At 39.5% G+C, this 20,929-nt stretch overlaps 1 protein-coding gene across 1 annotated transcript in view; it reads right to left on the bottom strand.

Moving 5' to 3' along the window:
• Window positions 1–129: 129 nt before the first annotated feature.
• The window catches only part of LOC129428954 (spermatogenesis-associated serine-rich protein 1), a 95,949-nt gene continuing 75,149 nt past the window's right edge, over window positions 130–20,929 (bottom strand). The window contains exon 8 of the mRNA XM_073856243.1: window positions 130–1,839. Coding sequence (XP_073712344.1) covers window positions 1,833–1,839 — 7 coding nt within the window. The 3' untranslated portion in view covers window positions 130–1,832. The remainder of the gene's footprint in view (window positions 1,840–20,929) is intronic.

Consider the following 20,929-nt stretch of genomic DNA (forward strand, 5'->3'; position numbering starts at 1 on the left):
TTTCAAAAAAAGTGGAATGTGCCTTTAATTAGAAGAAAACATGTCGGACGCACTTGACTCAGTTAAGACAGCTCAAACATGCATTTTTTTGGGACTAGACCTAAGTCCTGTCCAGGACACCCCCCCCCCTTGAGTTAAAAAGTGGAGAATACATTTATAACAACTCCCTATTGTTATTTTTTGTCTTTTTATTGATGTTTTCTTTAAATTGTGAAGTGAAATGAATCCATAAATCTACAAGACCACATATAGTGTAGTTTTAATAACCTAACACAAATCAGCGAGACAGCATTCTTTGTGTTTTGTGCATTTTTTTACAGAAGCACCTCATAAAATAATTTTCCACACCACCGATCATGTGTGACTGAAGTGATGACCTGTAATACCGTTCGGTTACAGCCCACTTCATTACTTCTGTGGATGATGGTGTGTTTACAATCTCCGACTGTAATTTGGTGACTTGCTGAGAAGAAAAAGAACTACATGTGACCTTTGAGCATAAAAGGAACTTAAGAGTGTTAATTTTAACAAGAATAATTTGTTTTATAAGCTACTGTACTATAAACTGACTATGATGTGAAGTTAATGCTACACAATAGGAGATCTAAAACACCTGGAGAAAACTATACATTAGCTTTCTCATTTATCTCAATGACAGCGGACATCCTTTTTTGTCATCCAATCAGCTCAGAGTCGTAGATGTCATGTGACTGATCATATTACAGTATGTGTAAATTCTTAAAGCAGAGAAAAGCACCCAACTACAGTAGGAGCCATTCCAAATAATGGGTCAATACTAAAACATCAACTAAAACATAATTAGATTTTTGTGATTTATATGTAAATTATTTTTTTTTATTAGAATGCATGGCACATCAGTGGAAGAAACGATGCCTTTTGCTTGCATAAGGGTTTTATGTACAGCATCTTGAAGCATGCAGAGGCAGACTTGCTGACGCGAGCCAGTTAAACTCCGCCCCCTTGGGTATGCACATGGATTATATGAATGGTGCAGACCACACCTCCATTCCTATGTAAAAGTGACATGGCAGAAAGCAGCACACAGCTCTAAAACTGGGGTGCGATGGAGACTGTTACATTTTATTATGGTGTGCCCTAGTTTATTTTCACCACTGAATGCTGCAAGTGCTTTTCTTTTTTTAGCAAGACATTTAACCCAATTTTAACCTTACACGTATAAAAAGGATCAGTCTCATAAAAACAAAAACTAAAAATGTCGATAATGTGAATTTAGTTATTTTTTCTAATTGTGTCAATTTCAAACTCCACACTACTGATTAAACTAAAATCGATATTTTACATATTAAACAGTCACGCTGTTTAAATTGATAAAACATTTTGATTTTACAATGGTAGATTTGATTTCTTTAATAAATTATTTCTTTTTATAGGACTGACATATCAAGGGACATATTTGTCATCATTTTTTGAGAATGACCCAGTAACAGACCTACTGTAAAATCAGCACAAGGAATGTTTTAAATGGGATGTTTCTCAGCACACCCATCTCTTGCAAGCACTGAAAAATGGGAACATTTAAGCTCTGACAATGAAAAAAACAAGTACAAGCTACAGAACTGATAAGAGAGAAATATAGCTAAAGTTGGAGAAGGTGCTGGAATACGAAAATGGGACAGACTGTTGCATGTTTGAGAGGAAGATTGTTTGCAGTCTCGGTAGATATGGGACTCCAGTTAAAGCTTCATTTGCACTTTCTGCAAGTTGCATTTGCCAGGTGGTGGGCTTGTGAAAGAGTAACAGGCAACACGCTCGCTCGCACACACACAGCTTAAAACAGATCTGCAGAGAAATCAAAACCTGAAACAGACACAAAATGCAGAAATACAAAGATTTGCTTTATCAAATAAAAACAGTCATCACAGGGCACTTCTAATGGAGATGGGAATGCACCCTAAATTCAGAGTGTTATATTACATAATAATCCTAAATTATTGCAACTTCGCATTGAATGGAAGCATGTTGTGTTGTGTATACACACTGCAAATATACACATTGTGTTGCACATTGCAAGTGAAGTGAGATCTGCGATTAAAATTTCCTAAATATAAGCCAGTATTTGGTTTATGTATAGCTCATATGCATTTCAAATACTGTTGGGTGCCACAAAAACACATGAAAACACACGTGTGATGCTAATCAGATATGCTGGGGCAAGAATTGTAAGATTACACTTTTACTACAAGTTTTATACACAGGTAACAAGCACAGATCATGGTGTGCGCAATACAATACTAGTTCTATTTAGAAACACATACTACGCTGTAAAATATTTCGGTAGCACTTTATTTTTACAGTACGTGTACTTACCTTGTACATAAATGGTAAATAAGTTGTACTTACCGACAAATGTGTGGTACTTACTTTTAGGTATCTACATGGTAATTAACTGGTATTATTACTTTACTTACAAGTAGTACATACTTGGTAGTTATTATGTAACTCTAGATTAGTACTGGGTAATAACATATACATACTTATAGTGTAGGTATACTGTAACTAATGAGAAACATTACTGTACTTACAAATAAATGTACAATGTAAGTATTTAGTATTTACAGGCAAGTTAGGGTTAATACCAGGTATTTATAGTGTACATATATGATAACTGATATCAAAAACTTCTGTACTTACAAATTGTATATACACAATAAGTGTGTACTAGTGAACATACCCAGTAGTTAATGCATATCATAGTCAATGGTTGCGTTTGTTTCACAGTGACATGTATATGATGCTACATCTTAGGTGTTAGGTCCTATGTCATAATTGTGTAAAAAGCAACACTTTATTTTACAGTCCTGTTTCCATGCAGTTACCATGGACGTACTAGTGAATGTACCCAGTAGTTAATGCATAGGGTTATTTAATGCTTGGTTTAAAGGACAAAGATACTGAGTCTGACTAGCTGATAGTAACTTACTGTAGATTTTACATTTATGTTATTTACTGGCAACAGTTTGTTCAAAGTTAAATGAGCATGAAACATTTTCAGTCTTTATCTTCTACAGTAAGTTACTGGCAACCAGATGCATAATTACAGCAAATTTTTTACAGTGTAAAGTTGTCTCACTGTAAAAAAATTCAGCAAGTTACAACAATTTGGGTTCGCAACTCAATTCAACCTACTATTTTAAGTTTTGACTTGTGAAAAGTTGACATAACTTATAAAATCAAGTTGAAATTGTTTAACAATTTAATTGTTTTTAATTTAAAGTAACAAAAATGCTGCATATTTTATACAGTTTACATACAGTAGATTGGTTATTCAGTCTTTTTAAATGTGTCATTTATTACTGGTAGTTTGACATGAAGTAAAAATTAAATAACGTCTATTAGATGCCTGTTTTTCCTCTAAGGGTTAGGAAAAGCAAGACAGGGCTGCAAATAATCTTATTACTATTCCTTTGAGTTTGGCTTATGGCTTTACTTTGCCTTGCAAACATCCTACCGTTGGCCAGCTGAGTGTGGCTCTTAAAGCATATACCCTGTACTGTAAGCAGATACAAGGCTCATGTTTGCATCGCAGAGAAAATAAATGACCCAGCTTAATGAATTACTTTTCATTAGATAGAGAAGCCTGCATGTTTTCTATGTTTGGCTGCTGTCAATACATCCAATTCATAAGAATAAGTAATCCCATGAATTATAAATAGCTAAATGGATTTAAAATCAGCCCTTGGGGCCTTGTTGGATATACTGAGGAGGTGTCATGTTCTGCAGAGTGAAAATCTAACTGTCAATCAAAAAAATCCAATACTCTTTTTTGCAATAGAAAGATTCATATAATTATTCTGAAGAAAATATAGAAAAGAAGATATATATATTTCAAAGTATTTATACATTCTAAGAATGGCTGGGTTATTTTTGACCCATAATGGGTAAATATTAGTCTGGTTAAAACCAGACCATTCTTAGTAGTACCTGAGTTATGGTCTGGCAAAGCTACATAGACAAATTATTTCCAAAGGGGCGTCACCAACGGACGTCTCTCAAATGCCTCTGTGTCCAGGTAGATAGACCTAAAACCAATCACAGCGATGAAGAAGTGACTTATGCAGAGCTATATCACACTTTTGCAGGTTAAACAAAAGCTTAAAACAGACGCGATAGCGGATTCGAACGAGTAATGTTCCACGGCGGCATCCATCTTTGTAATGTACAAAATCTGCTTCACCGTCACTGCGCTGCCGTCGTCGTGTAAAGCCCGCCCAAACGTTTCTGATTGGTGCCGCGATATCTCTGCATTAGAAATGGGCTTGAATGGCCTCTTTGCCAGACTACTTGCAGAGCAAATCTAATTTGCCGGAAGTTGTCTGGGTTTTCCCAGGCTAAATATTAGACAGAAAACACCGCTGGGTTAAAATCGGCCCAATGCTGGGTTTTTTTAACCTAACTGCTGGGTTATTATTATACCCCATGGTTGCATAACAACAACCCAACATTGGATAATTTTTTTGGCCACTATGGGTTTATTTTTTAACCCAGCATGTGTTTTGTCCAATATTTACTCATTTTGGGTCAAAAATAACCCAGCCATTTTTAAAGTGTATGTCATGGTTGTATTATTTTTAGTGAACTGTTTGTCTTATTTAATACATATGTCTTATCTAAATGTATGCATATTTTAACAAAATCATCATATACCAGCATTATAGATTACTATACTACAACAATTAGGATCATTATATAATAATAAAATATAAGGACACATATTGTAATAAGAATCAGGGACTTAAAAATTATGTCATTTTTTGTGATTTACTGTTTTTACATAAAGTCATCCTGCATAATGTAAAGAACATTCTGTGAAACTTTAACCTGATATCTTTAATAATAGTAAGACCTCATCATTTAATGATGAGTAACACCATGTCAAAGATTAAAATCAATGTGAAATCAATGATTGAAATCAAACCTCTAGTCTCATTATTAGGTTATGAAACTTTAGCCTGAATTTCATGTCTCAAAGAAGACATTTCTCAAGACTTTTTTAAGATGTCAAATAAATCTTTGAGGTCCTCAGAGTACGTATGTAAAGTTTTAGCTCAAAATACATTAAATATAATTTATTATAGCATGTTAATATTGCCACTTTATATGTGCCAGCAAAAATGTGCCGTTTTTTGGGTGTGTCCTTTAAAATGCAAATGAGGTGATCTCTGCACTAAATGGCAGTACTGTGCTTGCATAGTGCAGGTTAAGAAGTTGTATTATCCCCTACTGACATCACAAGGGGAGCAAAATTTCAATTACCTAATTCTTCACATGCTTGCAGAGATGGTTTATCGAAACTAAGTTACTGGGTTGTTCTTTATCACATTTTACAGGTTTATAGAAGCACTCGAGACCCAATTATAGCACTTAAACATGGAAAAAGTCAGATTTTCATAATATGACCCCTTTAAAAATATCAATTTTATAACAGACATGTAAGATTTGTCATAGCTTGCCACCACATTTACGTCTACATTTTTGTCTTTCTGTAAAAACATGCATTTGATGAACATCAGACTACCAAAACTCAAAGAGATGAGTACACTGCAGCTCACAGAGTGTGAAGTTAGTCCCCGGCTGTTCTAGACGTGTGATGTGATAAATTAAATCATAAAGAATCTCTGAAAGAAACGGGACTTCTCACAGAGGTGACAGTGTGCTTTGCTATTGTTGTCAGTATTATGAATGGCCCTCATATGGTTCTGCTGCAGAATGTGCCGCGTGTCCAGCAGAGCCTGTGCAACCTCGAGTCATGAATCGCTTTGGCTCTCACTCAGAAAAACAGGAAGCACCACCTGCTGTTTAAATCTGATGTTAATTTCCCTGAGTAAGACTTCATTGAAGAGGAGAGGCGGTAACCCACTGTAATCGTAAAAGACGGCATGGGCGTCCTATCTGTCAATGCTACTTTGTGTTGAACTGTATGCAAGATTACCACTGCATCAAAACTGCAGACACACTTCAACAGAGTGCTACTATTTAATATGATTCAAGAGGGGCTTGTAAGAGCTTGTAAGATGTAATGAACATGTTCTTATGGGGTTAACACATTAATGTTACAGTATAATGTTATGTGTATATATATATATATATATACAGTTGTGTTCAAAATTATTCAACCCCCCAATGCTGTTAGGGTTTTAGGGAATTTAGTGTACATTTGTAATTGTATTCAGAATGAAATCCTACAATGACTTCTTAAAGAACCATATGCAACTAAAATGACATCAAATGGTTTTGTAATATAGTAGTAAATGTTTCTTTTGTGAATTCTTCATTGACACAATTATTCAACCCCTTAAAGAACTACCACTCTGAAGAACAGAGGTTCATTGAAGTGTTTTCAATCAGGTATTGAAAACACCTGTGGATATCAGGGAACAGCAATAAAGCCTAATAAGCACCAATTAGGGAGCTTTAAAATGACTGTGATACTCAACTACTTCTAAACATTTACTGGTGTGGTTACAAACATGGTGAAGTCAAAAGAATGGTCCAGGAAGACAAGAGAATAGGTGATTACTCTTCACAGGAAGGGCAATGGCTATAAGAAGATTGCAAAAATGTTAAACATACCAAGAGACACCATAGGAAGCATCATTCGCAAATTCAAGGCAAAGGGCACTGTTGAAACGCTTCCTGGTCGTGGCAGAAAAAAGATGCTAACTGCGACTGCTGTGCGCTATCTGAAGCGTAGAGTGGAAAAAAGTCCCCGTGTGACTGCTGAGGAACTGAGAAAAGATTTGTCAGATGTGGGTACTGAAGTTTCTGCTCAGACAATACGGCGCACCCTGCATACTGAAGGCCTCCATGCCAGAACTCCCAGGCGCACCCCCTTGCTGTCTCCAAAGAATAAGAAGAGTCGACTGCAGTATGCCAAAAGTCATGTGGACAAACCACAGAAGTTTTGGGATAGTGTTCTGTGGACTGATGAAACAAAATTAGAACTGTTTGGGCCCATGGATCAACGCTATGTTTGGAGGAGGAAAAACAAGGCCTATGAAGAAAAGAACACCTTGCCTACTGTAAAGCATGGTGGGGGGTCAATCATGCTTTGGGGCTGTTTTGCTTCTGCAGGTACAGGGAAACTTCAGCGTGTGCAAGGTACCATGAATTCTCTTCAGTACCAGGAGATATTGGATGACAATGTGTTGCAGTCCGTCACAAACCTGAGGCTTGGGAGACGTTGGACCTTTCAACAGGACAATGATCCCAAGCATACCTCCAAATCCACTAGAGCATGGTTGTAGAAAAAAGGCTGGAACATTTTGAAGTGGCCATCGCAGTCACCAGACTTAAATCCGATTGAGAACCTCTGGTGGGACTTAAAGAAAGCAGTTGCAGTGCGCAAGCCTAAGAATGTGACTGAACTGGAGGCTTTTGCCCATGATGAATGGGCGAAGATACCCGTAGATCGCTGCAAGACACTTGTGTCAAGCTATGCTTCACGTTTAAAAGCTGTTTTAACTGTAAAAGGATGTTGTATTAAGTACTAAGATTGAATGTCACTTGGGGGTTGAATAAAACTGATAATGATGTGAGCACAGAAAAGACATTTGTGGTTATTTCATTATAAATGTTATGTTATATTTGTCTGACCTACACATGCCTCTTTGATGTAATTGTAAGCAGGATGACTGAATGATCAAAATCAATGTCAAACCGGCCAAAACAATTGTCAGTTGGGGTTGAATAATTTTGAACACAACTGTATATATATATATATATATATATATATATATATATATATATATATATATATACAGTATATAAATCCATAATTTGATTTTCAAATATTTATTATAAAAACAAATTATTTTTTCCACAAAATGCAATACATCCAAGTTTGTTTTCAAAATGATATAAATCTATTCAAAATATAAATGTACATTCATCTTTGCCATGTTATAATTATTTAGTCGACTAGTGGTATACACTGATAAAAACAATAAACATTAATGGCATTAATCAAAACACTAAACTAACACTAATCATATTGAGGCCAAGTCCACACGGACACGGGTATTTTTATAACCGTGAGTTTTTTTACGCAGTTCGGCCGCTCGTCCACACGAAACCGCAGTATCAATGAAACCGAGCATATTTGAAAACCCCGGCCAGGGTGAGCTTTTTAAGAAACCCCGGTTACAGTGGTGTCGTGTAGAGAGTAAAACCAGGGTTTTTGCCTTGCGACGTCAGAGTGTGCGCCGTTATCCACTGTGTTTGACGTCAAGATTGTACGCCGCGACTGCTTTGTTGATGGTTCTGTGCAATGGCGGACGTATCTTGCTAATAATAACTGTGCTAACAGGGCTTCTAACATGTATACAGATAAATGCTCAGTTATCTCACTATATTGCGGAACACGATTAGGGTTATATCCCCGCCTGCTGGCGTGGCATGCTCTTGACAGCGCTTGATAGGGTGCTTTTGCTTTATAGTGTGGATGGATATTTAATTTAAACCGAGCATGTGTGGACGGGATTTTTTTTAGAGAAAACTCCAGTTATAATTATACCCGTGTCCGTGTGGACTAGGCCTAAGAACACGGTCATTGCTGCTGTCATCTTTGGGACGTCGTCGCTGAACTTTTTCAACAGCGATAAGCTGTAAAATGTTTTGTCCTGCTCGATTTTCATTGGCTTTGAGTAAAATAATGGAAATTTTTTCATAAGATCCCCTCAGGTCAATGTGTTAGCATGACAGAAGCTTGATGCTGTCGAGTCAGAACAAGCAAAGGCCGGCATTTTTCCTTTGCCCGAGTGTCCCTCGCGTAAATTATTAGATTTTGATGGCTTACGTTTCTTCCCCGCCACAGAAAAACACCACAGGTTTATCAATGCTATCAAAAGTATTACTTTGTTTTTTTTTGTTTGTTGATCATGAAGTACAAAGTAGATGAGGAAAACTAGGATTCTGTGTGTATTCAAAGCGCTGGTGTCATGAGCAATTCGGTCCCCCCTGGCAATTCTGCCCCCTTAGGACCCCCGCGTGATTCCATTGGCTGAAAAAACTCCTCATGAGTAGTTTTCTTAGCGCCTTATTATAAATCAAACAAAATCGCATTATGATTTATGTAGTTAGAATGGTGTTAAAATTACAATTGATGTCTTTTAAATGATATGTTTCATATAGTAGTATATAAATGAGGCTATAGGGGGGAGATCTACATTGCTTGTGTCATTTTATTATTTAGATATTATATACTGTACCCTTTCCACTTTTCTACTGTAATTTCTTATACAAAACATGATTACTACATAGTTGAATCACACATTAAAATTATAATTTATAAGCCATGATTACTACACTTTTACTATTAAAAAAATACATTCCCTAAGGCATGTTAATAATTTACAAAAATAAAAGTATTGTTTTTATAAAGCAGATGATGACATAAAAGTACTGACGTGTCTGCAACATGAATATTAGTTTATTATATTATTTTTTGTTAACTTTTATTTAAAAAAATTGTATGCTTCTATTTTGTACAACGTAATTAGCTTGCTAGACCATTAACGCAGACGAGATATCACAATGACAAATTTTTGACCAGGCATTAGTGCTAAGTACCAATCGGGGTCCTAGGGGAGACCGAATTGCCAGGGGGACCGAATTGCTCATGACACCGGCATTGTTGTTTACAATGCGTGGAATGGTGCGCTGTGATTTGTTGAGCGGATTTATTGCAGAGAAGGAGGACTGGCGTTTAGCGTGTTTTGGGGAAAAAAGGGAGAAAAGATGATAGAAAAACACGGCGGATATCGGATTTTGATATATGCTTTTGCCTTTAGTAAAAAGAACAGTGAAGAGTGACTGGAGACTTTATAGATTAGATTTTTTTACATTTGTGCATGTACAGTCAAATTTGTGTGGAAAGGCATTTCAATTACTGACTAATAACATTTTAATTGCCATCGAAGTGAAATCTGTAACACTTTACAGATCAGTAATAACTGGGTAATGTTACAGTAATATATACGTAATTTAATGGTAATATTATTTTTAAACCAAATGTACAATATCCAGACAACAACTGTGCCGTTTCCAGACAATAACAGTGAAAATTGTGGATTAAAAAGACTAACCAAGTCAAGTTATTGTATTAAAAACTGTATAAAAATGTAAACTGATGTGTCAAGTTTTTAGGGAAAACTCCCCTTCCACTTGAGTCTTTTTACTTAATTCTGCTTAAAAACGCTCAAGATGTGTTTAGTGCCAAGAGAGGTCACACTAAACACTGATGATGCCTAAAGAAGACATTTTTCCTGAACATTTTTTTTTACATATTTCCTGTATTTTCTGTTTGTATCTTAATAAAATTGATTGAAAAATAAATATGGATGGACATTAAAACTTCTTAAACAACAGTTTTATTTACCACTTCTACTGCTAATAATACTACACTGCACAATACTTGCAGCGCTTTGAGATGCTACTTTAAAGGCGCTATAGAAAATAAAGTTTATTATTATTATTATTATTATTATACACATTGACGTACCATATGCTTTACAATATTATTATATAGCAATTTCTTATACTTATACTGTTTGGTAAATCCACCCCAAAGCACCATCATCAAAAATATTACGCCTTGTTAAACGTCTACAACAGTCTTTCAAAGCTCATTAATCATTTAACTTGTCAAAGTGTGTTTGCCACTACGCTGACATTGCATTTCCGAGAATATACTACCTTCAGCCAAGGGATTTCACCCACAGCTCCCCCTACCTCTTCACGCTGCCTCAAAGGCTGAATGTAATTCATTGGCATGGCTTTTGTATTTTATTGCCCAGTAACTAACGCTAGCAAGCGCCTCCAGTTAAAGGTTGGTGCATTTGGCCCAACCCCATTAAGTGGGTTCTGCTGTATGATGGTGACTCATCCGACTGGTCCGGTTTTGTAATACTGCTGAAACAATCACTTTAGATGAAGGTCAAATCGAGCCTTAAGGCCATGTATTCCAGCCTTTAACAATCTGGAAAAATCCACAGCAGAAGATCTTTAAACATCACTGTGACAGATTTGCTTCTGAATTCGAGGGGAAAATCTGGTGGTGATAGAGTTGTGTGAAAATTGGAGAGTGTTACCGTGTAACACTGTATTTGTGGGCTGTATTTGCAAAACTGTGATGGAGAAAAAATTTGTATATATTTATTCCACAATCTGTGTTGTCAGTAGTTTAGAAGACACCAAAATAAGGTATAACAGGTTGTGATGTTTAATGAAATACGTTGTGGCTGAAGGGCATTCTTAGGCATAACGTAACTTAGCCTTGAGTAACTTGTTTGCGGTCCATGTACCACACAATGCAAATATTAAAACAAAAAATATGTATCAATGCATCTTTCATGAAGTAAAAATGCTAAGGGTGCTGCTCAGTGATACACAAATTTGCTGGGTGCAGCAATCACAGCTGTGTTTTATTGAAAATTGGCAATTGACCAATTAGAATCAAGGACTGGAGCTAATCGTTTTATAAGTGTAATATACTGTAAGTATTAAAGATTGTATAAAAGAGCACAATAGTGGCCATTTAAGACCCTAATCAAAATCACAGTATCACACTAATATTTTTGTATCCTTGGATATTTCGGTAACACTTTACCTGAAGGGGTGTTCATAAGACTGACATGACAAATTCATAATCATGACATGACACGTGCTATGAACATTTTATGCACGTTTATGACAACTGTCATTAAGTGTCTTTCGTTCAATTATAACATCGTTTGAGATGTCTTTGTTATGACTTGACATTAACCAGTACATCATAACTGACCACTTTTTACCAGTAATACAAATTGAATTTGTCATTAAAATGTCATTAAGTGTTAATACTCTGTCATATAGTTTTATAACAGCATCATGAATATTTTTCTTGACCTCAACTACAGTGGTACAAATATAACTTGTCATTAAAATGTCATTTATAGAGCCCGTCTGATAAAGGATTTTGAAGGCCGATACGGATACAAATGTTTGTTGGTTTTAAAATCCGATATATCGGCCGATTTTTTTATTTATTTCAGAAACGCGCACCAAAACATTAAGAGATTTCCCTAACATTAGTTATTTGTAGTTATTTATGAGTTTTAACTAAAATAATATGATAATGCATTTTAAAAAAGAAACTGGTTTCTTAACTCACCATTAACTCACTTAACCGTTGTTCTCTCTGCCTGACTCTGGCTGGATGAGCAGGTTGCAGGATGTGTGACGCGTTATACACGAGTGTTGCCAACAGGGAGGTTGTAGAGTGCCCTCTGGTGGACAAACTATACAACAGCAACACTCATGACATGGTTGAAGGCTGTTTCGTCGTTTGTTTATTTTTTAATATTCATTTATCGGCTATTATGAATGCCGATACTGATAGTTTGGAAAATGCCAAATATCGGCCAATATATCGGTCGGGCTCTAGTCATTAAGTGTTAATACTCTGTCATAAAGTTTTATAACAGCGTCATGAATATTTTTCTTGACCTCGACTACAGTGGTACAAATATAATTTGTCATTGAAATGTCATTGAGTGTTGATACTCTGTCATATGGTTTTGTGGCGGTGTCATGAATGTTTTTCTTGACCTCAGCTGCAGTAGAATAAATATAATTTGTCATTAAAATGTCACTAGGTGTTAATACTCTGTCATATAATTTTATAACAGCGTCATGAATATTTTTCTTGACCTCAACTACAGTGGTACAAATATAATTTGTCATTAAAATGTCATTAAGTGTTAATACTCTGTCATATAATTTTATAACAGTGTCATGAATATTTTTCTTGACCTCAACTACAGTGGTACAAATACAAATTGATAAATTGTCATTAAAATGTCATAAAGTGTTGATACTCTGTCAAATAGTTTTATACAGTAACAACATCATAAATATTATTTAGTTCATAATTTTTTCTTTAAGTTTACTCCATGTGTTTAACAAATAAAATCAATTATTCAATAATAATAATAAAAATGGATAAAATTATATTTTATTGTATATGGAGACCGATTCACCTAAAATTAAATGAAAACAGTCCAATAATGGGTGAAACCATGCAGCGTTGGGTCCATATCGCTGCAAAGTTAATTACATTAAATTAAATTGAAAACATTTCTGAAACTGAGTAAGAACAATTTCTGTTAGTTGTCAGCTTTTTATGTATTGTGCACATACAGTACATTAAAGCAACATTAAAGAGTTTTTGCTCTATGCTCCCCCTACAGGTTAGAAGCGTAATTTTCCATTACCCACTGTCATAAATACTGCATCATAGCTGGCTGATTGGATTGTAGGTCTGCCGTAAAGCAAGTTTTTGTAGTTTTCACTCGAACTACAGGACTGCAACCCGACGGTTGGAAACTTCTTTAGTGCGGATTTGGCCGATAGAGGGCTGCAAAGCGAATGTGAAAGTGCTGTTCACTCTGTTTCAAGTGGATGAACAACTGAAACTTTTTTGGAAACGTTATTTTAAGGTAAAAAAAACTCTTTGATGTTGCTTTAAGTCAGTGGTTCTCAAACTTTTTCAGCGTGCGGCCCCTTTTGTGTACGGTGCATTCCTTCACGCCCCCCCCCCCCAAAGAAAATTTATGACAAAAAGCAGTTCTAAAACTTCACATTTTAATTACACAAAACATTAAATTATACAAAGTAGTGCTGTCTTGTTTTTTTTTAGGTTTCATTTTACGGAATTCATGATAAATTAATGGATTTTATAAAATGTCATAAAACTGGGGCCCCCCTGGCACCATCTCGCGTCCCCCCTGGGGGCCCCGGACCCCAGTTTGAGAACCACTGCATTAAGGTAAATATAATATTTTGACATGTCTGTTGCATTTTTTAAGGTATTTAAAACTATTTGACATAGTATTAACACTTACTGGCATTTAAATGACAGTTTAATGTAATGTTAACCCATAAAGCTAGGTAGTTTCTAAAGTTTGATAATTATTCTGCTATGTCATGTTTATTACAGATTTATGACAACGTATGATGTATTGGTTTATGTCAAGTTGTCATAACAAAGACATCTCAAACAATGTCATCCCTGCATCAATTGAACAAATGACACTTAAAGGCGGAGTCCACGATGCTCGAAAAACACTTTGGAAAAAGGAGTCGGGCCGACTACGAAAACACACTTATAGCCAATCAGCAGTAAGGAGCGTGTCTACTAACCGACATCCTTGCAGGGTTGCGTATGTGTGGGGCGGGTCTATCCACAGAAGGTCCAGATTTTATTGGGGTAGAGGCGTGTTTGTTTAGGTGATTTCAAATATCAACATTGGCTTTCAAACATCATGGACTCCGCCTTTAATGACAATTGTCATAAACGTGCATAAAATCTCCATCATGTTTATGACACATGTCATGTCATGATTATAGAGGTGTCTCATGTCAGTCTTATGAACACCCCTTCAAGTACAGTGTTACCGAAATTTCTTTTGGGAGCCATTTGCTGCTATAAACTCACAGGCCTAGCAAGTAAACTTGAATGTTAGGCTTAATTATCTGTACTTTAAAACAGAAATGACAGTCAGCAATGTGGCCTTCATTAAATTACATCTTCCTTAAGATGGTGCATATACACTTCAGTTGAGAGGCACTTGTTAGACGGCAGATCTTTTCAACTGACAGTTGGAGAAGACTCACTATGTAGAAACCGGAAAGTAATACAACACAGCAGATGCTGCAAGGCCTCTTGAGAGAGCATGTGTCTGCTGTGTGTGCGTACTGTATGTGAGAACATACTCATTGCTTGGTAACACAAAACAAGTACTTTCAGGAGGAAATGTATTTGAACCCTCATAGGTTTTATTTGATTACTGTGTTCTTATTTTAAAAAATCAATAAACCTTAATTTAGCAGACCACATATAGGCCCGCAAGGTTGCAACTCAGCATTTTTTCTCCTACAGTACGTGTATATGATGCCTGACCTATTTTTATTACAGGACATTAATGGGTTCTGTGTTCCTATCTTTGATTTTATTCTTGTGCTTGCAGGAAAGTTACTTTGCTATTTCGTCTTAAAACTTATGGATCCTACAGTAACTGAATGCAGGTTTCTGTCCTATTCTTTCATTGTCGGTCCATGAGCATTTTAGCCTTATTTTAGCTCATCAGTTATAACTTCTGGTTCCTTTGAGTGGGGTTGAGTCATGAATATCATAAATACTAGAGATTCATTGTTACAAAAATTTTCCACCGATACTGATAATTACCGATAGCTGCCGCAAGAATCTTAACTAATACCAGAAAACGGGACCACTTAGTGAGTACATAAAGGACATGTTAATTTCCTATCAGCCTCATTGTCTTTGGCGCTCCTCTCAAACTTTGCTCCTAACCGTGCCATGTGCTTTTTCTGTTGCGGCTTTGGAACATGCTACCACTTTCTATAAAATCCTCTGCAACCATGGACATTCTGTATTTAAAAAGGACTTGAAGAAGTATTTATTTTATCAAGTTTTGGTGTTTGACTAGGTTGGGGAAGTGTGAAGGATTGGATATATGTTTTCTTGATGGTATTATTGAACTTTTCCATGTGTTTTATGGTTTTGAAAGTGCTTTATAAATAAAACTGAGTTCAGTTAAGATAATTGAGAGTGATATCTGCCGATACCGATGCCGAAAGTTTGGTGGTTGTATTAACATGCATTAACTAAATTCTGAAAATAACATTTCCTGATCACAACCTGATCTCACAAATTTCCGTGTTATAGTCACAGAATATTTTGCTCATTCATCCGTGTCATTGTCATGGATCTCTGCATTGTCCGTGGCATTCTCGCGGATCTCCGCATATTTCCGTGGCCCTGCCACAGACTTTCTTTTCCGTGGCATTCTCACGGATTGGTTACTCAACTGCTTTTTCCTATTTTCAAACCATTGTCGCTTCGGTTTAGGGTTAGATTTGGTGCTTGCGTTAGTATGTCACTTTAAGTATTGGTTTATACAATTTTTTTCTGATGTATTCTTTAATATTTTCTAAACTTTAATCAATTGTTGCCTGGCGTTGGGGTTAGAGTTGGGTTTGGGTAAGGATGTCATTTTATGTAAATCTAACCCTAAACCGAAGCGACAATGGTTTGAAAATAGGAAAAAGCAGTTGAGTAACCAATCCGTGAGAATGCCACAGAAAAGAAAGTCCGTGGCAGGGCCACGGAAATATGCGGGGATCCGTGAGAATGCCACGGAAAAATGAGCAAAAAATTCTGTGACTATGCCACGGAAATTCGTGAGATCAGGTTGGTTTTACGTATTGGTTACTCAATTGTTTTTCCTATTTTCTTACCATTTTCGCGTGGGTTTGGGGTTAGAACGACTTTCTGTAACATAAACTGACATCATAACCCAAACCCAACTCTAACCCTAACGTCAGGCGAGAACTTTTTAACTCTTTCGCCGCCAGCATTTTTCATGATTTTCACAAAAGTTTAATGGCTTCCAGAAAATGCTCCTTTTTAAATATATAAACAATATATGACTTAAAAGAACAGACCCTCTGCTTTCAAACAAAAAAATCAGTTTCATCCTACCTTCATGTGTTCTGTTTTTATCACCTCTCAAACATGGGTAGGTTTCTTCAAAAACACCAAATTTTGAGCAAAAAGCTGAGATAATTCCATTTTTGTGAAGGGTTTTGATAGAGATCAGATGCAGAGCGATCTTTAAAACATACACGGACATACAGCTGTTTGCTCTTGGGCAATACTTCCGGGTTTTATAAGTTGCGGAATAGCGGTATTGCAGATTGACGAGATAACTCGTCAATGGCGGGGAAAGAGTTAAAAATCCGGGAAAAAAGTATAAACCAATAGTTAAAATGACATCCTAACCCAAACCCCAAATCTAACCCCAAACCCACCCGAAAATGGTTTAAAATTAGGAAAAACAATTGAGAAAACCAATACGTGAAACTGACACGGAAAAGAAAGTCCGTGGTACGGACACGGAAAAATGTGGAGATCCGTGACAATGGCACGGTCCGCACGAATAAATGAGCAAAATAATCTGTGACTATACCACAGAACTTTGTGAGATCATGTTGTATTAAATGTTAAACTAGTGATGTTTCTTTACATTTCCTATAGATGGTTTCATCGTGTGGTGACGCGATTACGCATCTGGTCGGAACTTTACTTCTGGTTTCATTTTTTTAATGGTCTGACTATTTGCTAAACTGAACTCTTGAACAAATACCTCGTTGAAAATAACAAATGTTTTGGTTTCCTAGGTAATCTATGTGTTGTTTATGACTTTGTTTTTATTTATTCTTAAAGGATAATTCCGGTATTTAACACTTTGAGTCTCATTTCTGGTTTGTTTTGGATGAACCACAGTGATGGACACCGAAATCCCGACAATGGGTCGCGTCCCGACCCCCCGACTCATCCAGAAGCGTCTCCCGACTGCCCCAGAATGGAAGTCAATGGCCATGCACAAACATGTCATCAAAACAACACTTAACGTTCATTTTCAAAACTGTGCTACTCACTGAGTGGTTCGTGGTGTTCGTTGATGATGATTAAAAACAAGTTGTGTAGCGAAATACAGTTTCTGTCGTGTTTTATTTGGCATTTTGTAAAATTCCATTGACTTCTCTTGAAAGACTGTTTGCTCGCTGATATATCACTCCGCCGCCGGGAAACAGAAAAGGGCCTGTTTGTTTACATGAGGTTGTAGTTTTTTCGCTCGGTTTCTCTCAGAAGAATTTTTTCCCATATTTGTAGGGCTGGACCAGAATATTCGAATATTAGTTCCGTGGGTTGACATTCGATTTTCAGTTTTGAGATTCGAATATATATATATAAATATTTTACAGCGTTAATGCAGAGCTTTTGCCAAGCAGGAAGTGCGCTTCACGCTCCCGCTCTATAGGTGGCGCAGACAGACCAACATCCATAGCCAACAGCCACCAAACAGCACCAGTGTGGAAGAGATCGCCTTGAACGTAAAGCGCGCTTCCTGCTTTGGCATTTACGCTAATAGTGTTGTAAATAACGTTCAGTTTCTTGCAAAAACTGATTGTTCCCTTTCAGTCGGTCACTACGACGTCACGTCGTGACCGACGAATTGGGAGCTCGCTTAGAGAGACCAATCTGCTTCGAATACTACTAAAACGCCAATGAACTTGGCATTGAGATATTTGCATAATGCTGGCGCCGCCCCGCCAGGTGCGTATATAAGACACACGCGCAAATAGGGAAACCAGCCCCCTATCGCTTCGAAAGCCGGCAGTATCTGCTACTGAGAAGCTACTTCACTCTGTTGGGATCGATTGCGGAAGTTGGTTGGACTGGCAGTACCACAGCGGACGCCTCGCAGTATTCCACAGGCTCTGCATCTTTTTTGTTTGTTTGAGTTTAGTGTGTGCGTTGCCTTCCCTGTGCGCATCATCAACTGAGCATCTGAGTGAATTTCCCTAAAAGAGTGATACGAGAGAGCTTTGTGCCTTGTTAAAGGCAGCCACTCTCTCGTATATCCGGACATTAGCGTCCTTTTCAGGATGGCTTTTCGTCCGTGCGATCTTGGATGCGGGAAGTATATGGGTCCGAAGGACGGTCACGAGCGTTGTCTTTCGTGCTTGGGCATCGAGCACGCTGAGGCAGCGTTCGCTGGGGGTAAGTGTTCTCACTGCGAGAACATGTCCCTTGTGGATTTGCGGAGACGGTTGTCTTTCCTCCGGGAAAAACGCAACCCACGTCCGACGAGCTCTGATCGCCGCCACGGTGCGGCTGTGAAGCTCTCGAAGGATGATCTCCGCATCACTGTGCTGAACCGGGCAGGGGATTCGTCCTCTGCCTCTCAGCCTCCTCATCCACAGCCGGTTGATGCGCCGATGGAAACTTCAGAGTCGTGTTCTACGATGTCTGTTGGATCTGTCGTGCCTCCCTCCGGGTCCACGGAGACCGCAGCATCCGAGGGTGGGCCCTCTACCTCTGAGGATCTGGATGTCCTCCCCCCTTCCGGACGGGTCGTGACGCCGGATTTCGATCCAGAGATGGTGGCCGTGCTCTCTCGAGCGGCGGAGACCGTCGGGTTGGAGTGGGTTCACCCCCCACAGCCCGAACCGTCCCGCCTGGATGATTGGTTCTTTGGAGCTGCCCGGGTTTCACAACCCTCTCCGCCGGTACCTTTCTTCCCCGAGGTGCACGAGGAGCTGACCAGGACCTGGAGGTCGCCGTATTCTACCCGTTTACGGCCGTTTCAGCCCTCCCCCCTCACCTCCCTCACCGATGGAGCCGCTAAGGGCTATACGGGAATCCCCCCCGTGGAGCGTGCGGTTGTGATGCAATTGTGTCCGGCCACCGCTTCCACCTGGAAGGATCGCCCAGCCCTCCCCTCCCGTGCTTGCAGACAGTCTTCCGGTTTAACGGGGGCTGCCTATCATGCATGTGGAGAGGCGGCTTCAGCCCTGCACGCTATGGCGTTGCTGCAGGTCCACCAGGCCAAGGCCTTGAGAGATCTGCACGAGGGAGGACACGACTCGCCTGTGCTTTCGGAGCTCCGGGCCGCTACGGATCTGGCCCTCCGTGCTACGAAGGTCACGGCACAGGCGATCGGTCGTGCGATGTCCACGATGGTGGTCCAGGAACGCCATCTGTGGCTCTGTCTGGCCGACATGTCGGATGCAGAGAAGAACAAGTTCTTGGATGCGCCCGTGTCCCAGGCAGGCCTGTTCGGCGAGTCGGTGGAGTCGTTTGCCCAGCAGTTCTCCGCCGCCCAGAAGCAGACGGAAGCGATCGCTCAGATCATGCCCCGGCGCAAGCGACCTGCATCTCGCCCCCCAGCGCCGGCGGCCCCGTCTGCTCCTCGCCGAGGGCGCCCTCCGGCGGCTGCCTCCGCCCCCCCCGCTAGAACGTCTTCTAGACCACGGAGAGGGAACAGCCGTCGGCAGCCCGCCCCGCCCGCACCACCCGCTTCCCGTGGCAAACGGAAATCGAAGCGGCCCTGAGACGGGCGACCTGGAGTTGGATGGGATCACTCTACGGGAGACGGTGACGGCACCGCTCCTTCCACCGGTAGAGGGCCGGGTGGAAAATCTTTTGTTTCGTTTTGTTTCTGTTCCGCCGGCTTCTCAGCCGGCACCCACAAAACCACAAAAAGAGTGCATTCCTATTCCTTCTCCAGGTCTCCAGAGGATCGAGAGAGATGTGAGCGGGCAGTCAGATGCTCTTCCTCCCTCTCCTCTGTCGCCAGTGGGTGTTCTGAGGAGTTCGAGCTCTCCCCTTCGGAGACCGGACCACCAGCAACCCCTTCGGAGTCTGCGTCCTCAGCTGAGGAGACCGGACGACCGTTTACCTCAGCGGGCTCAGGTCAGTGTCACACACACACATACTGTAGATGCTTATGCTGTCACGGCAGACGCACCGGCAGTCCCGCCTGTCCCGCCTCGCTGCCCCGCCGCGGGTACACCGGTAGTGCCGTTAATTCCTCTCGTACGGTCCCTGGGGGCTTGGCTTCAGCTTCCCAGTCCGTCTCGTTGGGTTTTACGCACGATCCGCCTCGGTTACGAAATTCAATTCAATCGGCACACTCCCAAATTTGCGGGCATACGTTTCACCGCGGTGAAAGCGTCCGTTGCACATGTACTGCGTGCAGAGGTCGAAGTCCTGCTGGCGAAGGACGCGATCGAGCCGATCCCTCTTACCGAGATGAGATCGGGTTTTTACAGCCCGTATTTCATAGTACCCAAGAAAGGCGGCGGGTTACGACCGATTTTGGATTTGCGTGTCCTGAACAAATCTCTTCAGAAGAGGTCTTTCAGGATGATTACACCGAAACAAATTTTCAGTGCAATACGCCCCCAAGATTGGTTTGCAGCGATAGACCTGAAAGACGCGTACTTTCATGTGTCCATTCTCCCTCGTCACCGACCGTTT

This window comes from Misgurnus anguillicaudatus, chromosome 18 (genome assembly GCF_027580225.2).
Source record: "Misgurnus anguillicaudatus chromosome 18, ASM2758022v2, whole genome shotgun sequence".
Lineage (NCBI taxonomy): Eukaryota > Metazoa > Chordata > Actinopteri > Cypriniformes > Cobitidae > Misgurnus > Misgurnus anguillicaudatus.